This window comes from Bubalus kerabau, chromosome 1 (assembly GCF_029407905.1).
Source record: "Bubalus kerabau isolate K-KA32 ecotype Philippines breed swamp buffalo chromosome 1, PCC_UOA_SB_1v2, whole genome shotgun sequence".
Classification (NCBI taxonomy): Eukaryota; Metazoa; Chordata; class Mammalia; order Artiodactyla; family Bovidae; genus Bubalus; species Bubalus kerabau.
Window position 1 is genome coordinate 3914379 of NC_073624.1, and position 21699 is coordinate 3936077.

The 21699-nt window shown below is 47.7% G+C and overlaps 1 protein-coding gene across 2 annotated transcripts in view; it reads right to left on the reverse strand.

Moving 5' to 3' along the window:
* The window catches only part of ATXN10 (ataxin 10), a 142526-nt gene that overhangs the window by 9502 nt on the left and 111325 nt on the right, over positions 1 to 21699 (reverse strand). Inside the window, exons 10-11 of one of the 2 annotated variants that reach the window (XM_055562857.1) lie at positions 15227 to 15311; positions 8281 to 8429 (exon numbers count right to left, since the gene is read on the reverse strand). In XM_055562857.1, the coding sequence (XP_055418832.1) occupies positions 8296 to 8429; positions 15227 to 15311 (219 nt within the window). In that variant the 3' untranslated portion in view covers positions 8281 to 8295. Of the gene's footprint in view, positions 1 to 8280; positions 8430 to 15226; positions 15312 to 21699 lie in introns of those variants that run through there. The other variant, XM_055562833.1, reaches the window with a different exon arrangement.

Sequence of the window (21699 nt, forward strand, 5' to 3'; positions counted from 1 at the left end):
CTGGAAGAAAGGACTTGCTAGCCTGAACAAATTTCTAGCTTCAATCAATGTAAGCAAAGCTTTGCAGGGGAATTAAGTGTCTCTCACATAAACCACTGATAGTTATCTGCATGAAGTCATAACAGTAATAATAAACGTAACAGAGCTAGCGGTGTGATCACCCACAGGGCCACTCCAGGCACTGACAGAAAGTCTCCACCTTCACCAGCACAGCACTCGCGGGAGGTGATACCAAACCTTCTACTGACGAGAAAACAGACCCAGCAGGCAGAGGACCCGATGGGGTTAGCCTGGTCTGGACGCGGGCTCCAGCGCCTGCTCCTCTGCCCTAAGCCCTCCTCAGGGACCAGCCCATGAGGGGGGACCAGCCCATGAGGGGGGACCAGACCATGAGGGGGGACCAGCCCATGAGGGGAGACCAGTCGATGGCGGGTGGACTAGTCCATGAGGGGAGACCAGTCCATGAGGGGAGACCAGTCCATGGGGGGGGACCAGTCCATGAGGTGGGGGGACCAGTCCATGAGGGGAGACCAGTCCATGAGGGGGGACCAGTCCATGGGGGGGGGACCGGTCCATGAGGGGAGACCGGTCCATGAGGGGAGGACCAGTCCATGAGGGGAGACCAGTCCATGAGGCGGGGGGACCAGTCCATGAAGGGAGACCAGTCATGTTGGGGGGACCAGTCCATGAGGGGAGACCAGTCCATGAGGGGGTGGGGGACCAGTCCATGAGGGGGGACCAGTCCATGGGGGAGAGACCAGTCCATGAGGGGAGACCAGTCCATGAGGGGGTGGGGGACCAGTCCATGAGGGGAGACCGGTCCATGAGGGGGGGACCGGTCCATGAGGGGAGACCAGTCCATGAGGCGGGGGGACCAGTCCATGAAGGGAGACCAGTCATGTTGCGGGGACCAGTCCATGAAGGGAGACCAGTCATGTTGGGGGGACCAGTCCATGAGGGGGGACCAGTTCATGAGGGGGTAGGGGACCAGTCCATGAGGGGGGACCAGTCCATGAGGGGAGACCAGTCCATGAGGGGAGACCAGTCCATGATGGGGGACCAGTCCATGGGGGAGAGACCAGTCCATGAGGGGAGACCAGTCCATGAGGGGGGGACCAGTCCACGAGGTGAGACCAGTCCACGAGGGGGGATCAGTCCACGAGGGGGGACCAGTCCACGAGGGGGGACCAGTCCATGAGGGGGGACCAGTCCATGAGGGGGGACCAGTCCATGGTGGGGGGACCAGTCCATGGTGGGGAGACCAGTCCATGAGGGGAGACCTGGAGGAGGCCCGGAGCAGTCCCCTCCAGCCAGGGTGACTGCAAGCTTCTGAGCTCTGCCTACACGTCAGGGGAAGGAGCGGCAGGTTTTATAAGACTTGCAACAGAGTCCCTTTTTCTCAAAAGATAAAGTAAGCCTTCAGATACTGGTCAGAGTGATTACTTCCACAAAACATCTTTATAAGTAACAGTGAACAGTTTAAAATGAAATTCAAGTTTGGAGTAGAAAAGGTGCATGTGCGCTCAGTCACTCCATCGTGTCTGACTCTCTGTGACCCCATGGACTGTAGCCCGCCAGGTTCCTCTGCCCACGGGACTCTCCAGGTAAGAGCACTGGAGTGGGTTGCCAGGCCCTCCTCCAGGGGATCTTCCCGACTCAGGGATCGAATCTGCGTCTCCTGCATCTCCTGTACTGTAGGCAGATTCTTTATCAATGAGCCACCTGGGAAGCCCAGAAAAAAGTAAGTAAACGCATCTAAATTATGGAAGATTATTGTTTGCCTGGTACTAAGAACATCTTTATATGAATAAAGCATAGCCAGGGGTCAAAAACAGCTCTCAAACGCAAAGGCTTACATGGAGAACACAAGCAGTGCGGGGGCTTCTGGAGGGCTCTGGGCTGGACGACACCCAGCGGGCTCCCAGGAGTTGGCACACTGCACGTGGGCTGCCCGAGCACCCACATTGCCTGTCCTTAGTCCAGACGTCATTAGTCTCTGAACACGATGAACCCCCAGGTCACCAGCCCGTGCTGCTGGCCTCTCCTCCCACCACCCACAGCAGCAACCAGAGTCAGCAGGCAAGAGAGCGGCCGGCCCCCAGGTCTGGAGGGGCACAGACCCGCGGACGCCTCACGCTGTCTGTGTGTGCTGCGGTCACTACCTGGTGAGCTGGGGGCTGGGGGCACGGGTGATTCTGTCGCCCTCACTAAGGGAGGACCACTACGGTGTCCACTTCACAGTCAAGACCACCTTCAGCGGGAACTGAGGGCGTGCAAATGACTTCAGCACTAACTGGAAATAAGCACCGGTGACTCCTGAGCCAAGCTGGCTGCAGGGGGGATACTAATGTCTCAAGCTCTTCCTTGACACAGGTCTTTCTAAAACTTCTGAAGTACTGGCTGTCCCACGTTGGGGGGAACCTCACTCAATTTCAGAAGTCTAATACTTCAACATGTTTTCCTTCTCCTCTGTGAACAACACGCTTCTTGACACTTACAGTGAAATGAGAGCAAGCGATTTAGATACAAAGGCAGGCTTCCACTGTTAACACACATACCGACTCTCAGGACTTAACTGTCATCTGGGTGCTCGTCTGGCAAACATGAAGGCCCTGTGCTCGGCGCTGGGGACCCAGTGACTAACGGGACATGCAGGTCCCTGCCCCTGTAGCACTGGCGTTCTAGACAGGAGGCGGGCATCTGCCTCAGAGAGACAGACCTGCAGGCTGATGTGGTCAAGCATGACCACAGGAGGACAAAACACGGATGAGGGAGGTGGGAGATGGCTTCTCTGAGGAGGGGACTGAGCTGAGAACTCGGCATAAAGAGAAGCTGGTCACCTGGTGCGCTGAGAGACAGCAGTGGCAGCGGCCGTGTGCGACCTCAAGACGGGAGACATGAGCCGGGCAAGGCTGGCGCTGGAGGCAGGATGTTGGTAGAGGGCAGGGGTCGAGGCCAGAGGCCAGAGGAGTTTCAGGCTGTAGGAAGGAGTCTGCATTTTATACGATGAGAATCCACTGAAAGAGCTGAAGCAGAAAAATCAGGCAGCTCTCTTTGGCAGCCGTGGAGGGTGGCTTGGAGGGAAGATGGCATGGGAATGGGGACCAACCAGCATCCGTAACAGCAGGAGTGAGAGTGGACGAGGAAGGACCTGGGCTCAGACTCCAGCGCTGCCCGCCTGAGCTCCATGCCCGGGCGAGCTGGTTTCCCAGGAGGCACGGCAGTGAGGAGCCCGCCTGTCAAGAGAAAGCAGACGCAGCTTCCACCCCTGGGTGGGGAAGATCCCCTGAAGAAGGACACGGCAACCCACTGCAGTATTCGTGCCTGGAGAACCCCATGGACAGAGCCGCCTGGGTGCCTAGAAAAAGCCAGATCATGCAGGTCGATGAAACCCCGTCTGCTCAGTTATCAACAGCGGTTAGTTCTCCAGCTGCCACCACTCCACCCAAGGAAGGGTCGCCCGTTCACGGCCTCTCACGAGTCACTGTTTCTCAACCAGCATTAGAGGCCACAAGAGGATTTCATTAAACACAACACCATTTCTCAGGTCTTCATTCTCCCTCTTCATTCTCCCTGTGCCAATCTCCAACTAAGGGACAGAGAGTCAAGGCGATCACCACGCAGGGAAGCAAAGCAGAGAGGTGGGCACGTGTATGCTCACCTGTAAACTCAGCTTCAGCTAAGTGCCCATGAGGTGAAGGCCTGACGCCTCAGTCCTCCTGAACTTCCTAGAATGTTCAGTGGAGAGAAATAAACACACTACTAACTGGCCTAACAGCTACAACGTGAAATGACAGGATAAACGAAACAATAAAAAGCGGCCTCATTTCAACTGGGATTCTGGCAGACTTCTCTCAAATAAGTAAGGTTTAACTCTACTTGGGAGAATGGCCAGGTAGATGGAAGGAGACCCCAGGAAGACAGACAGCAAAGGAGCCAAGGTGCCGAAGGAGAGTCGGGAAGGGCTGCCTGACGCTGAGTGTGGCAGAGCGGGGACCATCTAGGGAGATGCCCCCTAGTGAAAATAAGATTTAAACTTTAAATGGTGTTCGTTAAATCAACCAGCCAAAGGAGCAGATCCTTAAGGACAAAAGCGAATGGCAATAAATGTTCGCATCAAGTTTTGTTTCTGGTTTGGAATGAACTGTACATGGTGGCACTTAAAATGCTAACAGTAACCAAGAGAAGCCAAATTAAGAGAACACTGTCATCTCCAAGCCAGGTGGGTCAAGTGACTGATAGAACTCGAAAGCGGCAGCTTCCACTTTCTCACCAACCCAGGTGGAGTAGGAACAAGGGGCACGTGGTCGCTTGCAGGCCACATGGCTCGTGCCAAGCGCCTCTCCTCCCGTTTTCTAAGAGACGTGACAGTAAACCTCCTGCAGTCTTGCTTTTTGTGCAAGTGAACAGGCCAGAGCAGGACTGATGCACTCTGACCTCTGAGAGGAGAGGAGATGGCTGAGTGAGGCAGGCTGAGCAAGGCCCATGGCGGCCAGGCGTGTGTGCAGGCCCGAGGGCAAAGGGCAGACCACACACTCTGGCCTCTGTGTGCACAGGAGACACGTGCCGCTCACAGCCTCCACATGCAGACGTTTCAGGGTGGTGATGACAGTTCTCATTTTGAGCCGCTGTGATCTTCGCGACGTAAGAAAACAAGAAGCGTACAACCAAAAGCCAAGTAGACACAATCTGAAGGAGTATAACCTGAAGCATTTCAGTCTCATTTTAAAACAGCCGGACCATTTGCCAACACACCTGAACAAGGAAAGAGTCCACTTTTGTGAGCGTCTCTTTCACGACAGGACATCCCACTCCTCCAACTTTCAGCTTCGAGTGCTGGGGAACCAGTTGCTAGGATACCGTAGAAGCTACATCAAACAGTTGCTAGGATACTGTAGAAGCTACATCAAAGGGGTAGGGCTCCTGCCCCCTCTCACTCTGAATGGGTCTGCCATGCAACTGTGGAGCCTGAGGGGCGCGGGGTGCAGTGTGGTGGCAGGCTGCCGCCCACCCTTGGCCCCACACCCACTCACTGCGCACAGGGACCAGGGAGGCCTCCGTGCGCCCACCAAGTCGTGTCCACGCTTGTTTGCTCTGGACAAGGACAGAGACTTGGTTCAAAACCTTCAGCCACACTAGGCAATGGGTAAGACCATCAGTGAGAGGCTTTAAAAAACCCACATCATGTAACTGGGAAGCCAAACCCAAAGTTTACCTTTTTAAAGCCAAACGGCAGTAAAAGGTTTTCTAGCTTTAATTAATGTCAGCTCAACAAATGAATGCAAGATCACTGAACAGCCACGAGGGGCTTGATGCTGGGGACACAAAAACCAACAGCAGGCATCGTTTCCCTCTGGAGGATGCAAGACCTATTTCAGCAGGACGACGTCCCGGCCACGTGAGCGTCAGGGTGGGCAGAGTAAGACACGAGCAGCAGGCACGCAGTGAACACAGCACAAGCACTTCCCTGGTGTGGGGACTTGCTGATGCCTTTATAAACAACAGCAAGCTCAGTCCGCTGTGCCAGCCCAAAATGTTTGAGGTGTTTCCCCGAACGCCTCCCTCTGGCGGCGGCGCGGCAGGCCCAGGCACAAGCTAGACTGCTCATGAAGAGGACGGGATGGAGCACGTTCTCAAGTTTCCACTAAAATCCCTGCATTCCCCAAGATGTGGCACTGTGGCCCAGAATTTCCAAAATGCACATGAGAACTGCACAGATTCCAGGGAGTCCTGCAGCAGACACCTTCTTACCACAGGTCCGACACGTATATGTATTACTTAGAAGACTTCTCTGATATAATAGGTATTTAAGATGCTCCAGACAGAAGTATGCTCTGGGACACACTGCGGTGACACCCCTGGGGTCTGTGGGGTCTGGCGTGGGGTGTGCAGTGTGGCACAGGTCCTGCCCGGGACAGGCTTTTCTGGAGGGCAAGGTTGCGCATCCAGGGGTCTGCATGTGCTGCACTCATGGAGGGGCAGAGGAGCCCAACTGACGCAGAGAGCCGAGGCGCTCGGGCTCCGCTGGGGGCCACGGGAGAACTCCAGGAGGAGGACACGCGTGCTCAAGTCTAAGAGGAGGAAGGGCTGGGCCGGCAGAGAGGCGCCCGCACAGAAGTCTAGGCGCCTGAACAAGGAGCAGGGCACAGACAGCACTGGCTGGCCCCGTGGCCCCGCCGCCCAGGAGCTGGCAGAGCCGGCTGCGCTCAGGGAACCAATTCCGTGAGCGCCTCTCTTCTCATCTGTGAAATGACAGTGCTTAACAGAGAGGCCTGTTAAAAACAGAAGGAAAGAAACCACCTGTGCCAGGTAATGTAGCTTAAAGGGTGTATATATACAGCACAGGGTTGGGCACCTAGAAACTACTCAATGATTTTTAAAACATCAGTGTGAGAAGCAACAACGCACACCTCCTCGTGTACATCCTGACGTTTCCTCATGGGCGTATGTCACATGAGCCCAACCCAGGCTGAGATGGAGAATACGCCCAGCACCTGGGAGGCCCCTGGGTGCCACTGCCTACCTATGCCCACCCTCCTACCCATCAAGGTACCCACCATCCTGACTGCTACTGTCACAGATTAGTTCTGCCTGCTGTTAACTTCCTGTACATAGAGTCATAGAGCGCACACTCTCTGAATCTAGCTTCTTCAGTTCTATGCTACGTTAGTGAGACTCACCCATGTTACACAGGGCAGCTCATTCGTTACTGCTGTATAGCGCTCTGGGGAATGATCGTCCACACTCTTCTACGACTGCTATGTGGGATGGTTCCACTTTGGGGCTATTATAAACACTGTGACTAGGAACGCTCCTGCACACGTCTTCTGACAGACACATGAATGTACTTCTCCCGGGGGGGCATCTAGGGGTGCAACTGCTGGCTCACAGGGCGGGCCTGAGTTAGCAGACACTGCCCAAGTTTTCCAAAGAGATTTTCCTAATTGACACCTCCCAAATCAATTCATCACAGTTCAGGCTGCCCCACACCTTTGCCATCCATCGGTCCTGTCATCTTCTCATCAGCCCTTCTGGTGGGTTCCTGACTGTGGGGTAAACATGCATTTCCCTGATGAGGATGCTAAGTTCTTTCTGTACAATTACCGGCCATCTGGGTTTCCTCTTCTGTGAGATGCCATGGGTCTTTTGTTCATTCTCAGAATCTGAATTATCTTTTGTTGTTTCACAGCAGTCCTTAAATCAGTATGGGTATGAGTCCTTTGTCAGATACACGCTTACGATGCAAATACTTTTTCAAAGTTAATGCTTTCCCAGTTAAAATTTTGATGTCTTGTTTAAGAAACCTTTGCCTGTTTCAAGACAAGAACCATACTTTCTTATGAGTCCTTCTAGAAGCTCTTGTGTTTTACCGTCCACATGAAGGTTTATGAGTTATCTTCAATTAGTGTGGGTGAACAGGGTGAGACACGGTGGCAGGGTTTTCTTCCCCGTAACAGATATTAAATGGGCCTAGGATCATTTATGTAAAAAGACCACCCTTTACTCCTCAAGTACAGGGGGCCTTTGTTGTGTATGTGAGAGTACGCTTCAGGACTCTCTTTTCTGTTTTGCAATATTATTACTATTGTTTAGGTTTTACCACTGACTCACAATGTGCTCACAGATGGAAATTCACCTTTCTCCTGGGCAGTAGCAGCTGTAACAGGACATCTGTATGACACACCTGCTTGCTGAGAAACTACAGGCCGGGCACTTGGCACACAGCACACTCTACTCTCACCATAATCCGTCCCATTTTAGATAAATACGCTAAGACTCGTAACACAGGGGAAGCGACGTGTTTAGAGGCTGAGAAGTGGCAGAACCCGTGTCTGTGTAGCCCCCAGAGCTGATGCCCGTGTCACTATGCTATCCATCCCTCCTCGACAGGAGATGACCGGGGAAACTCTGGTTATTTTTCCTATAAAGTTACATTTCTGGGCACACGTAACACTTACAAATGAGGCTTTTCAATAAAAAAAGAAAGAAAAAAAGAGAAAGGAAGGAAGGAAAAAAGAGAAAAGAACAGAAAAAAACCCCAATCCAGTTTAGACGCTCATCCTATCCTTGTCCCCTCCTCCTCCAATAAAAACAATACATATATATAAAAAACCCACATCAAGGACAACTGATCAAAACACAGATCAAAAAAAGAATCAAAGAAAAACATTTCAAATAAAGTTCAGCTGTTTCTATTTGGATACAACAACAACAAAAAATCCCACTTGCCACAATAAACTGACAAATAAGAAATTGACTCTGTGGTGGCGGGCTGGAATTTTCCGATGGCATCTGCTACTGTGTCATTACTGCGGGTCCCCGCAAGGGAGCGGCGGACGAACAGCTGGGCTGTGTCCTGATGCAACACAGCCGCCGAGGGCCTTCCTTCGGGGTGAGCAACCCCTTGGGATGTTGTCTTTTCCCTGGAACTAGAAACCCCAGTCCGTCACTAGAAGACACCTCCAAGAAACGGGGCAGCCAGCCTTCCAGTCCCGTTCCCAGCCTGGGGGAGCGGACAGCCCAGTTTGCTTGGATATGCCACCTAGAAATTCCTAATCCCCATGGGTGGCGGAGAAAGAGGAAGTCTTCCAGGGGGTCAGAACCGCTGAATTCCCACAGTGAACGAGGATGCCGAGGATGCCTACCCTATGGTAACATGAGCCCTCAGCCCCAACCCATGGACGATGCGTGAGCACACAACACAGCCCGCCGATCCAGAGCAATCAGAGAACGGAGCTGTTTTTATTCACTGACCTTTACTCTCAGCTCTGATTCCTAGTCTACGCATACGCAATATATATTGCTTTCTTTAACACAAAATACTGAAATTAAAGTTCAGTATTCAAGAAAGCTTGACTGGTGTGAGTTATTAGAAGGAGCTGAACCACCAAAGAAAGCTGAAATAATACTGCTGCCAAACCAAGTTTATTCAATTCACAAAACAATCATCAAATCCATGGGAGAAACTTCTCCCCTGCTTAGAGCCATCCTCCCTACCTGTCCAATAAGCACACACACACACATACTTCATCAAGCTGCTGGTTTTCATTCATTTGTTCACCGCCTTACTCAGTTATGTACCCATCTAAAAATATCTATTGGACATTTAGTATGTGCCTATCAGTGGCATATTACATTGAGATAAAAAACGGGGGGGGGGGGGAAGGTCCATGCCCTTATGGACCTTGATCTAGAGGGCAATTAAGATGAAAATGCACAAATCCTCAGTTACAGACTGAGACAAGCTGAAGGAACAGAACAGGTCCCAGGAGGGGCTGATGAGGCTCTGGGAAGGCTTCCCTGAGGAAGAGAAGAGGAGGCTGAGCCAGGGGAGAGAGTTCAGCCAAGGGAGGAAGATAACGACTTCCCTGAGGTGAGAAATCACAGATTCGAGGAACAAAAAAGGAGGCATGTCTGGGGAATGCTAAAAGAGGGGAACCAGTCTGGATCTAAATGAAGAGGCAGGTGGGGCCAGAACACACAGGACCTGTCAGGACATGCTGGAACCTATGGACATAGTCTAAGTATGGAGGACAGGCTTGGAGGTTCTGTAAATAGGGCCAAGTTTATGAGAGATGGAAAAGAAAAGACCCTGATTCTGGGCAAGACTGAAGGCCGGAGGAGAAGGGGACAACAGAAGATGAGGTGGTTGGATGGCATCACCAACTTGATGGACATGAGTTTGAGCAAGCTCCAGGAGATGGTAAAGGACAGGGAAGCCTGGCGTGCTGCAGTCCATGGGGTCGAAAAGAGTCGGATACGACTGAGCGACTGAACTGAACTTATGAGAGATGGAGGGAGGCAGGTAGAGCCAAAGGTGTTACCACCTGAACCCCACCATCACTCGCGTGATGGCCTGAACCATCTCCACCCTACCCTCCTCCCCAGCCTGTGGAAAAAACTGCCTGCCAAGAAACCAGTCCCTGGTGCCAAGAAGGTTGGGGACCGCTGCATTAGAACACTGAGATCCTGTAGCTATCCCAAATGCTGGAGTCTGGCACACATTTTCTAACAAGCCAAACAGTCCCTCACCCATGAACCCATTTTAAAGGAAATTCTAAAAGAAAGACTTCAGGCAGAAGGAAAATGAGCCCAGGTAGACAGACAGAGCTGTAAGTAGGGGTGGAAAGCAGGAGAGGAGTAAGTGCGTGGAGCATCTAAATGGAAACTGACCTTACGGAGCTCTGACCGTACATTTCATAGGCTGTAAAGCAGAACGGAGATACACGGCAACAGCATATAAGCTGGGGGATGCGGACTGGTCCTATACTACCTGGAAAAAGGGAAAAGATCTGAAAAACATTATATTTTCCTTAGTCAGGGATGCATGGTATAATTTCCCAGGGAACTATTAACAAAATAGAAAAAAAAATTAAAAATTTTAAACTAGAAAAAGATAAATGCTTAATTATATAAAACAATTCAAAAGAAGCAAGAGAAAACTAAAATAGAAAGCAGATCAGACTAGCTTAAATATAAACAGATAAGCAACTACATGAAGTATGAATGGGCTAAACGCAATAGCTAAAAGACAAAGAAACTAGACTAAGAACAAGTCAACTATGCTCTTTACAACAAACACCTCTGATATAAAAAGACTGAAAATAAAAGTTCTGTAATGGTCTTACCATGTAAATATCAATCAAAAGTGAAGTAAAGTAGCTATATTCATGTTAGGCAAAAAGCATTTTTAGAGATACAGAAGGTCACTTTACAAGGACAACGGGGACACTTTCCAAGACCTGATAAATACTGTAATAATACTGTCTCAAATATATGAAGAAAAATGCTATATAACTAAGAGGAGAAATTTAGAGAAATCTACAGTCATAGGCTGATTTTTAAAACCTCTCTCTCTGTAATTGATAAACCAAAATAGACAAAAGCATCACTAAAAATGTAAAAAGTTTACAAACTTGACCTGAAAATACTGTAGTCCACTACTAGAAAACAGGTGTGACTGTTCAAGCAGACACAGAAGCGCTGCAGAGACTGACCGTACAGCGGGCCACACGGCAAGTCTCAACACGTTTTTTAGGACAAACAGCATCAAGCACGTGCTCTGTGATCATAATATATTTATGTTAGAAATGAATCCCCCCCCAAATAATTCCTATTTGTTCAGAATTTAAGCAATCATTTCTAAATAATGCATGGGTCAAAAAACCCCATGATAATCTTAAATAAATGAGCAGATATGCCATGATCATGGATGGGTTAGAAGACAGTAGTGTTTAGATGTCGATTCTCATGACACTGATTCTTGCCAATGCAATTTCAATGAGTAGAGATTTTAAATTGTTTTCTTTGTGACGGTTTTAAGCATGTACATGTGTGTAAACGTGTGTGCACATAAACACACAAGCACAAATGTGTAGACTCTGACTAGCTGGTTTTAAAATTTTTATGGGCAAACACAAATGACCAAACATAGCCGTAACGCTCTAAAAAAATAAACACGTTGGAAGGACTCCATCAACTCAGTCAAGGACTCGGGCAGCCGCTCGACAGTGTTCTGAGACTGCAGAAAGTGACGGCACCTGAGACTGCAGTGCTGCTGCAGACACAGGAGAGCGGAGAAGGCGGAGAGCCCGCGCCACATGCGTGACGGCGCCGCGCTACAGGGGCCAGCGCACGTGCTGCTCAATAACCGGGCCGCGACAGTCCTGGGCTCCGATGGAGAAACACAGCAACAGACCCTCCCTCACACCATGCACAAAAATCAGTTCCAAGTGAATTATGCTAAGTCGCTTCAGTCGTGTCCGACTCTGTGTGACCCCATAGACGGAATCCCACCAGGCTCCCCCGTCCCTGGGATTCTCCAGGCAAGAACACTGGAGTGGGTTGCCATTTCCTTCTCCAATGCATGAAAGTGAAAAGGGAAAGGGAAGTCGCTCAGTCGTGTCCGACTCTTCGCGACCCCATGGACTGCAGCCCACCAGGCTCCTCCATCCATGGGATTTTCCAGGCAAGAGTACTGGAGTGGGGTGCCATTGCCTTCTCTGAAGTGAATTATAGACCTAAATATAAAAGGTAAAAATACAAAGCATTCAGAAGATAATACAGATTATCATTATGACCTAAGTGTATGAAAATATTTAACAGGATACACACCCAAATAAACTAATCATAAATAAACAGTGGTAAACTTGACTAAACGTTAAGAAATTTTGTTAATAAAAAAAACTAGAAAGAGAATGACAAGATAAGTAATAGAATAGGGGAGAGGAAATATTAGCCAGACGTGTAGCTGCCAAAGGACTTCTACCAAGAATATGTAAAAAATCTATTGCAAACAAATTATAAAAAGACAACCCAATGAAAAAATGGGCAAAAGGTTTTGATCAAGCACATTTTACACAGACACACACAATCCAAATGGCAAACATTTCAGAAGATGTTCAACCCAATCAGAAATGCAGACGATAGAGCAAATGGGATCTTAACCACAGTGGGGGCACGAAGGAGAGAGCAGAGGGGGCATAACAGAAGCTAAGGCCCAGTGTCAGGACAAAGTGAACAGCTAACGTCAGGATCTGACAGATCAAGGAAGAGCAGCAAAGCACACTACTTAGCTAGACAGAAGCAACAGCTAAGAGAGTGAGCAGCAAAGTGCTGGAGAGGGCCAGAGATTTCACTCTCCCATCTACACCTTCGGCATTAAAAAAGCCAACAGATTTAGTTTTTTTGATGAGTAAAAAAAATATAGGAGAGAAAAAAACCTAAGAAAGGAGGGTGGGAAAGGGAAGGAGAGGCAAAGGGGCAAGGTGAGGGTAATGAAAGAACGCTTGGGGCACCCCCCTGATAGCAGGAGCAGAGGACAGCTGGGAGGAGCGCTGGGTGGACGCTCTCTGTGATCTGTATGCGGCCTGTCTGCTCTGAACACTGGGGACTCAGGCTTCAATTTATGGCTCACATCTAAAAATTGAAGCCCTAAAAAATCTGAATTCCTAGGCTGTAACACTTTTTCATTTCTGACCATCACTCTCCTTTGCTGCTGCTGCTGCTGCTAAGTCGCTTCCGTCGTGTCCGACTCTGTGCGACCCCACAGACGGCAGCCCACCAGGCTCCCCCGTCCCTGGGATTCTCCAGGCAAGAACACTGGAGTGGGGTGCCATTTCCTTCTCCAGTGCATGAAAGTGAAAAGTGAAAGGGAAGTCGCTCAGTCGTGTCTGACTCTGAGCGACCCCATGGACTGGAGCCTACTAGGCTCCTTTGTCCATGGGATTTTCCAGGCAAGAGTACTGGAGTGCGGTGCCATTGCCTTCTCCGATCACTCTCCCTTAGGTCTCATATTTTGGTATGTATCTTGTATCTTAAGTATATCTTACATGTCTTTAAAATCTAGTAGGCCTTTATAAAACAAAAGTCTAAAGAGTTACTAAATACATATAACACTCAACATTTAACATTTCACCTTTTCTTGACAATTTAAAGATTCCTGAATCTTGCAATGCTTCATTAATAACCATTTAAAAAACCAGTTATCCATATAGACTGTCCATATAAAAATTTTCAGTGAATAATTCTGAGTCATTTCTCCACTACATTAGTATCTTACTATGCTTTCTCTGTATGTGTTCTGACCGTCCCAGTGACTCATAGGGGGCAGTTTAGAAAAGTGGCTGAGAATCAGGCACACGCCAAGCTTAACCTCTGAGTCTGACCTTTAGGACAAGTCGCTAAGGTTCTCAGTTAATTTTCTCATCTACAGATGGGGAAGATGATGATAATAGGACCTGCTTCACAGTGTTGTCAAGACTAAAGAAGGCAACGTATGTAAACACATAGTAAGGACTCAATGTTTCCTGAAAGGATCAACGAATGAATTCTTGACACGGAGACGCCAACATAAAAGACTCAGTAAGCATGGACCACATGCAGCGCATCTGCAGAGCTGCCATGGGCTGTGTGCCACGGGCTTTTAATTTTTCAGTCTTTGCTAAAGGCCAAAGATTAGTAATAAAAACCTTTCTTCACTAGAAGGTCAATTCAGGGAATATAAAAGTAAAATTGCATGTTTTTGTTTGCAATAAATCATCTTTTTCATCCGGAAACGCAACACCTGCAGTAACACCTGAATGTGCTTTTATTGCTTTCCTGTGACAGCTTTCTTTTCTCCTTTCCCTTTTTGGGGCTAAAAAATTTCAAACCCGTCTAAGGAGCACAGCCTGTAGTGCTCGATCATAATGCAAGGCAGTGAACCGACTGTTTTACCTTGAAGAAAACTCTTCAGAGGCTGTTCACTTGTCTTTCTCTGACTGAGCTTACAAGCTATCATGCTCTTTAAAATAGGAAATTTTCTTCCATTGCTAATCAGACAAACGACAGTATCTTTAGCACAAATAATAAGCATTTCTCAATCTACTTACTTTGCAACACATGATTTTCATCAGCTCCTTTTCTCTTCTTGACAGAAACCAATAGTGAGCATTCTAAACACAAAATTCCCCTCCTCCTTGGCCTCCCACAGGGTCACAATCTCAAAGTCCTGGCGATGGCCTTATTAACTCCACCCCCCCACTCCCCGCCCACCCACCAGCAATAAGCACAAGGCCATGCAGCCGCCAGGCAAGGGACTGGAAGGTCTTGAAGTGAAACAGATTCTCTCTCAAACCTACACAGGCCTCCAGCCTCCAGCCTGGCTCTTCATCACTGTACTAGATCCGTTTCCCACAGGGAAGACCTAGCACGGAGAGGTGGGGAGTGGGCAAGTTCCTTGCACAGTGCCCTCCAGAAGGGTGGTCAGGCCAAGAAGGGGCAAGAGCCAGAGCCTCTGACGTCAGTAGCTGAGGGCTGCAGGAGAGCACCCAGCAAAAACCAGACTCCTGGGCCACTGGGGCGCTTCTCCCCATTTCTGAGCTCTCAGAGGTCTCCAAGCAACCACTGCTAGAATGGTTCTTCCAGAGGTCTGGATACTTCGAACCTCTACAGAAGAGACATACACTTCTCCACAGTCATTCCGTGGAACACGTGGTTTGGAAAGGTGACGCCAGTGACATGCAGTGAACACAGGGCCCACAGGTGAGCTTTCAGCTGGGGCTTAAGGCATTCTGGAGGAGAACGCCCCCCCGGGAACCTGAGCTCACTGTGCTGCACAGGCTGCAGGAGTGTGACTCGGCCCCAACTCTGACCAAGTGGCTCAGTTCTTAGGGACAAAGCCAATGAGAAAGCCAACCAACTCCCTCGTGAAGGCGCTGGGCAGAGGCCCCGGGCGTGAACTCACTGGGGGGCATGTCAAGGATACAGGGGTTGCTGTCGTCGAGGCCACAGCTGTCGAGGATCAGGGGGATGCCATCCAGCTCATTCACCTACAAAGAACAGAAAAGGCAAATTCACATACGTGGACGGCTTGGGGGTGTGGGGGCTACAGAAGGGTCTGTGGCTCCTTTTCTATCTCCTGACTCATTCCTGTAAAATACAGTTAGTGCAATTACCCGAAATGCCTCTATCAGTCCAGAAATGTTTAAAAAGAGACATGCAAACAAAAAATGACACTTTTTCTTTTCATCCTTCCTCCAAAAAGCTGGGCAACTAGGCAGACATATTTAAAAAAATATAATTGAATACAACATTGCAAATCAACTACATTTTAATATACTTTTAAAAAAATATAAAGTGGATCTCTTCCCAATATTATTCACCAGCATAAACTTCAAATGAATCTCAGTTTACTAGTAAGTAAGTTCTTTTTCTAAGTTGGAAGCAGTTTCTATGGTTCTAAATCCAGAAGCAACAGAGACAAGTTGTAAAATTTAACTACATTTTTTTAAAAAGGCAAGTCAAAGCTGTAATAATTATTTGAAAGATACCACAGGAAAAGGGTTAATATTTTAACATGTACAGATTTTGTAAACGTTGAGAAAAGACCAAGAATCCAACAGAAAACTGGATGAAATACATGAACGTAAACGGCACAGATGAAAGAAACACGAGTGGACTGCAGAGATGTCAAAGTCTGCTCAACTTTGCTTCTAGTAAGATTCAGGCAAATTACGGCACCATCCTTCAGCTGCCACAGTGGAAAAGGCGCCTCTGACGACACAAGCAGCTGGGGAGGCCACAGGAGCTGGCTCCCTCGGACACTGCCTAAGCGAAACCCCGACGGAACGGGAAATAAAATCACATGCTAAAAACTGACATTTCGAAGCAGACTGTAAGGGTGAATTAAAGAGTTCTTGGAAATCATGGTTACACTAGAGCCATGCCTGAACTCGGGGCAATGCATTCCTAGGTAAATATTTCTCATTCATAACGTTCCGTTATGAAATGATACGAGATAACTTTTTATAGAAATTCATTAAATGTTTATAACATAAGCAACCTATTATAGACAAAGGACGGTAGTGACGCCGTGATGCACGCATGACGCCACGCTGGAGCGTGAGCACAGGTGGCGGGCACTGAGGAAAGGACCCTGGGCGGGACGCCTCCAGGAGACGCTGATGCGGGTGTCATCACCACGCTGATGCTCACAGGCTCCTGCCGCTGCTGAGTGAGCGCTCTCGTCAGGGGCAGGGGAAACAATTAGGAAATGAACACGTTTTCTTCTGTTCGCACTTCATAAAACAGGGAAGTTGTTTCTTTAGCCAACGTGTTGGGAACTGATTCTAGACCCGTGATGAGTCACAAGTTGTAGTAACAGTTCCCATCAGGGAGCCAAGCTCAGTCAACGCTTCGCGACGCAACACATCTCGACAAGACGGCAAGTCTGGCTGAAACAAGCAAACGTTTAGCCTCTGGAAATCAAGTGCAGACAGCAGGACGGCTCACTGCCTGCGAACTGCTCTCTCCACCGCGGCCAACACTTGTCTCAGAGAAGGCCCTGCAAGGCGGGCGGGCCCAACTCAGGTAGCATCTGTGCTTCTTTGGGGAAAAATGTATTAGGTTGACAAAAAAAAACAAACAGAGGCTCCATCATTGTCTGCTGTCACACTGAATGGCTAACAGCAAAGTCAAAACAACCTGAAGAAAAACAAGAGCACAATGCCAGCGCAGGACTCAAAGTGTGTTCGTGGCACGGGGCTGCAGGATACGTGCACACACGCACAGGCAAGCAGAGTCCTCCTGCCGAAGCCAGCACACGGCCAACGTGCGTGTGGTAACGCTCAGACAGGGCTTCGATTGACAGATGAAGCAGAGGTGACCGCCAACGCAGAATGCGCGAAGCCAGAGGCGGAAGGAGGCAGACGCTGGGTTCACCATCAATGAACCATCTGTGTGAGATGTGCGTGTACCTGCCCATGGGCGAGACCAGTTGCCATCCCCAGGACAGAGGGCGGGGCTTACTGCTGGAGGCAGACAGACCTGCGGGAGAATTCCAGCTCAGCCCTCTGGCCGTGTAACCTGTGGAGGGTTCTGAACTTCACTCTAGAGTCTCTTGCGTTTAACAAGAGGGTCAGAGTGAGGATTACATGAATAAACAAACAGCGCCTCACCCACACTTGAAGAGGGCTGGGCAGTCATCCCTCACCAAGCACAGGCAAAGCCTGAAAACGTGAAGATCTGTCCCCACAATCACACGACATTAGGTAGGTCGCTCTGAGTTAGCGCCGCACTTTCCTTGACTGCCTCACAAACTGGGTACACCTCTGGTTACTAATTTCCATCCATGTCCTCTACTAGGTCTTGCCTCACACAATCAATTCTACGTCTCATAAAAATACAGTGCTGTTCATCTCTCTGTGCTGCACTTATTTCCATGGTGTCCTGTGCAGCTTCCTGACTGGGCATTTCACGACTGAGCTGCTGCCCTGTTCCCAATGCCTGAGGAACAATCAGAGGTGTTACCCAAGAAGCAGCGAGAACGCACAGCACCTGCACTCCGCAGACAAGCTTTCTCCAGCACTCAGAGCAGAAGTCCAGGCGAGTGCTTCACAGCCTTGACTCCACGTTAGAATCACCTGGGGGAGGTTTCAGAAACAACCAGTGCCGTGGCCCCAAGCCCAGGACACGGCAAGCAGACTCTCTGGGAGCAGAGCCTGGACATCAGTGTCCTGAGCCAACTCTTTGGGTGACTCTGACATGCAGCGAGTTGTGGACTCCTGCTCCCCACCAACACCAAGAGCACCCATAAAGGCAAACAAAGCGAGATCTGCGGCAAGCCCTCAAAGCAATGCCTAAAATACAACAGCCTGTCCTCCACCCCTTCACCCCCGTGCTGCTTTACTTCACAAACAGACTTGGCAGACATGCAACTTACACGAAGGAGCCTGTGACTGCACCTGGTAACCACTGACCAATCAGGAGGGAGGGTGTCTCCTTCACCCCAGGAGTCCCTGAGCAACCACCGCCTCAGTAACCTCTCTGCTCCTGTCTCGACAGGCAGATCTGGTCTGTTCCACACTAGCACGGGAATAAGACTATATGAAGAGACGTTTTTTTCAATGTTTTTGAGATTTGTCCGTGTTCTTACATGTATCAGTTTATTTTTGTTACTGATTATGAATATACCATTTATTTATGTGCTCAAGTTTTTGTATTACTCATGTATCATTTTATTTTTATTTCTGATCAAGAATATACCATTTATTTATCCATTCACATGTTAATGTATTCAAGTGTTTATATTACTCCTGAGTTTGTTTCTCCTTGCTCTAGAATTTACAAACCTTACCGATCTATTTCTCCTTTCAGTTCTGCCAGTTTTTGCTTAATGTATTTGCCAAAGTTCTCTTAGCAATATGCTGCTGCTAAGTCGCTTCCGTCCTGTCCAACTCTGTGTGACCCCATAGACGGCAGCCCACCAGGCTCCCCCGTCCCTGGGATTCTCCAGGCAAGAATATTGGAGTGGGTTGCCATTTCCTTCTCCAGTGCATCAAAGTGAAAAGTGAAAGTGAAGTCGCTCAGTCGTGTCTGACCGCCTGGACTGCAGCCCACCAGGCTCCTCCGACCATGGGAGGTTCCAGGCAAGAGTACTGGAGTGGGGTGCCATTGCCTTCTCCCTCTTAGCAATATATGTTCATGCTTTTATGTCTTCTATTTGAGAAGTTGATCCTTTAATCATTATGAAATATTCCTCTGTACATCTCAAGTCTATTTTGTCTGATGTTAATATAGCCACTCCACCTTCTCAAAAAGTATTTGCATGGTATGCCATTTTCATTCTTTCATTTTAAACCTATCTTCATCTTTACATTCAAAATGTAATTTCTTGGTATCATATGATTGAGTCTCGCTTTAAAAAAAAATTCAATCTAACACTGTCTTTTAATTTTAACATAAGCCATTTACTTTTAATGTACTTATCAACATAGTTGTGTTTGAGTATATCATTCTGACATCAGTGTTATTTTTATCCTCAGTTCAGTTGCTCTGTCGTGTCCGACTCTTTGCGACCCTATGAATCATAGCACACCAGGCCTCCCTGTCCATCACCAACTCCCAGAGTTTACTCAAACTAATATCCATCGAGTCAGTGATGCCATGCAGCCATCTCATCCTCTGTCGTCCCCTTCTCCTCCTGCCCCCAATCCGTCCCAGAATCAGGGTCTTTTCCAACGAGTCAACTCTTCCCATGAGGTAGCCAAAGTACTGGAGTTTCAGCTTCAGCATCAGTTCTTCCAATGAACACCCAGGACTGATCTCCTTAAAGATGGACTGGTTGGATCTCCTTGCAGTCGAAGGGACTCTCAAGAGTCTTCTCCAACACCACAGTTCAAAAGCACCAATTCTTCACCGCTCAGCTTTCTTCACAGGCCAACTCCAACATCCATACATGACCACAGGAAAAACCACAGCCTTGACTAGATGGACCTTTGTTGGCAAAGTAATATCTCTGCTTTTCAATATGCTATCTAGGTTGGTCATAATCTTCCTTCCAAAGAAGGAAGCGTCTTTTCATTTCATGGCTGCAGTCACCATCTGCAGTGATTTTGGAGCTCAAAAAAATAAAGTCTGACATTGTTTCCACTGTTTCCCCATCTATTTCCCATGAAGTGATGGGATCAGATGCCATAATCTTAGTTTTCTGAATGTTGAGTTTTAAGCCAACTTGTTCACTCTCCTCTTTCACCTTCATCAAGAGGCTTTTTAGTTCCTCTTCACTTTCTGCCATAAGGGTGGTGTCATCTGCATATCTGAGGTTATTGATATTTCTCCCGGCAATCTTGATTCCAGCTTGTGCTTCTTCCAGCCCAGCGTTTCTCATGATGTACTCTGCATAGAAGTTAAATAAGCCGGGTGACAATATACAGCCTTGACGTACTCCTTTTCCTATTTGGAACCAGTCTGTTGTTCCATGTCCAGTTCTAACTGTTGCTTCCTGACCTGCATATAGGTTTCTCAAGAGGCAGGTCAGGTGGTCTGGTATTCCCATCTCTTGCAGAATTTTCCACAGTTTATTGTGATCCACACAGTCAAAGGCCTTGGCATAGTCAATAAAGCAGAAATAGATGTTTTTCTGAAACTCTCTTGCTTTTTTGATGATCCAGCGGATGTTGGCAATTTGATCTCTGTTTCCTCTGCCTTTTCTAAAACCAGCTTGAACATCTGAAAGTTCACAGTTCACGTACTGCTGAAGTCCAATGTACTTTATTCCCCTTTTTCTCTTATCCTGACTTCCTTTAGGCTGAGTGTTTTTAAATATTCCATCTTTTCCCCTCCACTACTAGCTTATTAACTAACTCTTTCCTTTTTTTAAAGTGGTTGTTCTAGGTTTAGAATATGGATCTTAACTTGTAATAGTCTATTTACAAATAATATTACACTATTTCAGACACAGTGTAAGAATCTTACAACTGTATACTCCACTTGACATTTGGGCAACAGCTCTCATACATTTTATTTGTACATACATTATAAAACGCCAAATACATTACTATTAAGATTGCTTCAAAGACCCAATTGTATTTTTAAAAAATTAAAAAGTGAAGATAAAAGTATTTTATTCTTGCCCACATGGTAAACATTTTCCTTCATCTGGTACAACATCCATCAACATTTTTTATAGCACAGTTCTACTGACAACAAATCCGCTCAACTTTTGTCTGTCTGGAAATGTCTTTATTTTCCCCCATTTTTGAAGGATATTTTGGCTGGATATATGATTCAAGAAAGCTTTCAGTATTTTAAAGATGTTGTTCTTTTGATTTCTGTTTTGCTTTATTTTTGGAGAGAAGCCTGCTATCTCTCTTTATCTTTGTTGCTCCCCGGACTGACAGGCAGAAGTCCATGAACTAGAGACTAGAACACACAGAAAAGATGAACCCAAATCAAAAGCTGGTTCACTGTAAACATTAACAGAATGGGAAAATCCCAGAAAGACTGATGAGTGGAAAAAGAGAGATATCTATTTAAAAAGAACAGAATGAAGAGATAGAAATAGATACAGAAAATATAAATAATTAAATATTACGAATTTAATGAAAAAAAAAAAAAAACAAAAAAAAAACCCAGAAAACTGAGATAAAACAGGTACTTTGAGAAAAACTGACATGAATAAAAAGCTTGAAAAGGTCAATACTTTAAACAGTTACATTTAAATAAAGATATGAAAATGACCAAGACTCACTGATAGAAACAAAGACCCAAACAGCTACCCAAGTAAGTACCATGAGGCTTTTAAGGAGCAGATAAATCTATTATGTACATCTGTTATTGGTATTTGGTCGCTAAGTTTGTGTCCAACTCTTTTGCAAGCCCGTCGATTATAGCCCACCAGGCTCCTCTGTCCATGGGATTTCCCAGGCAAGAATACTG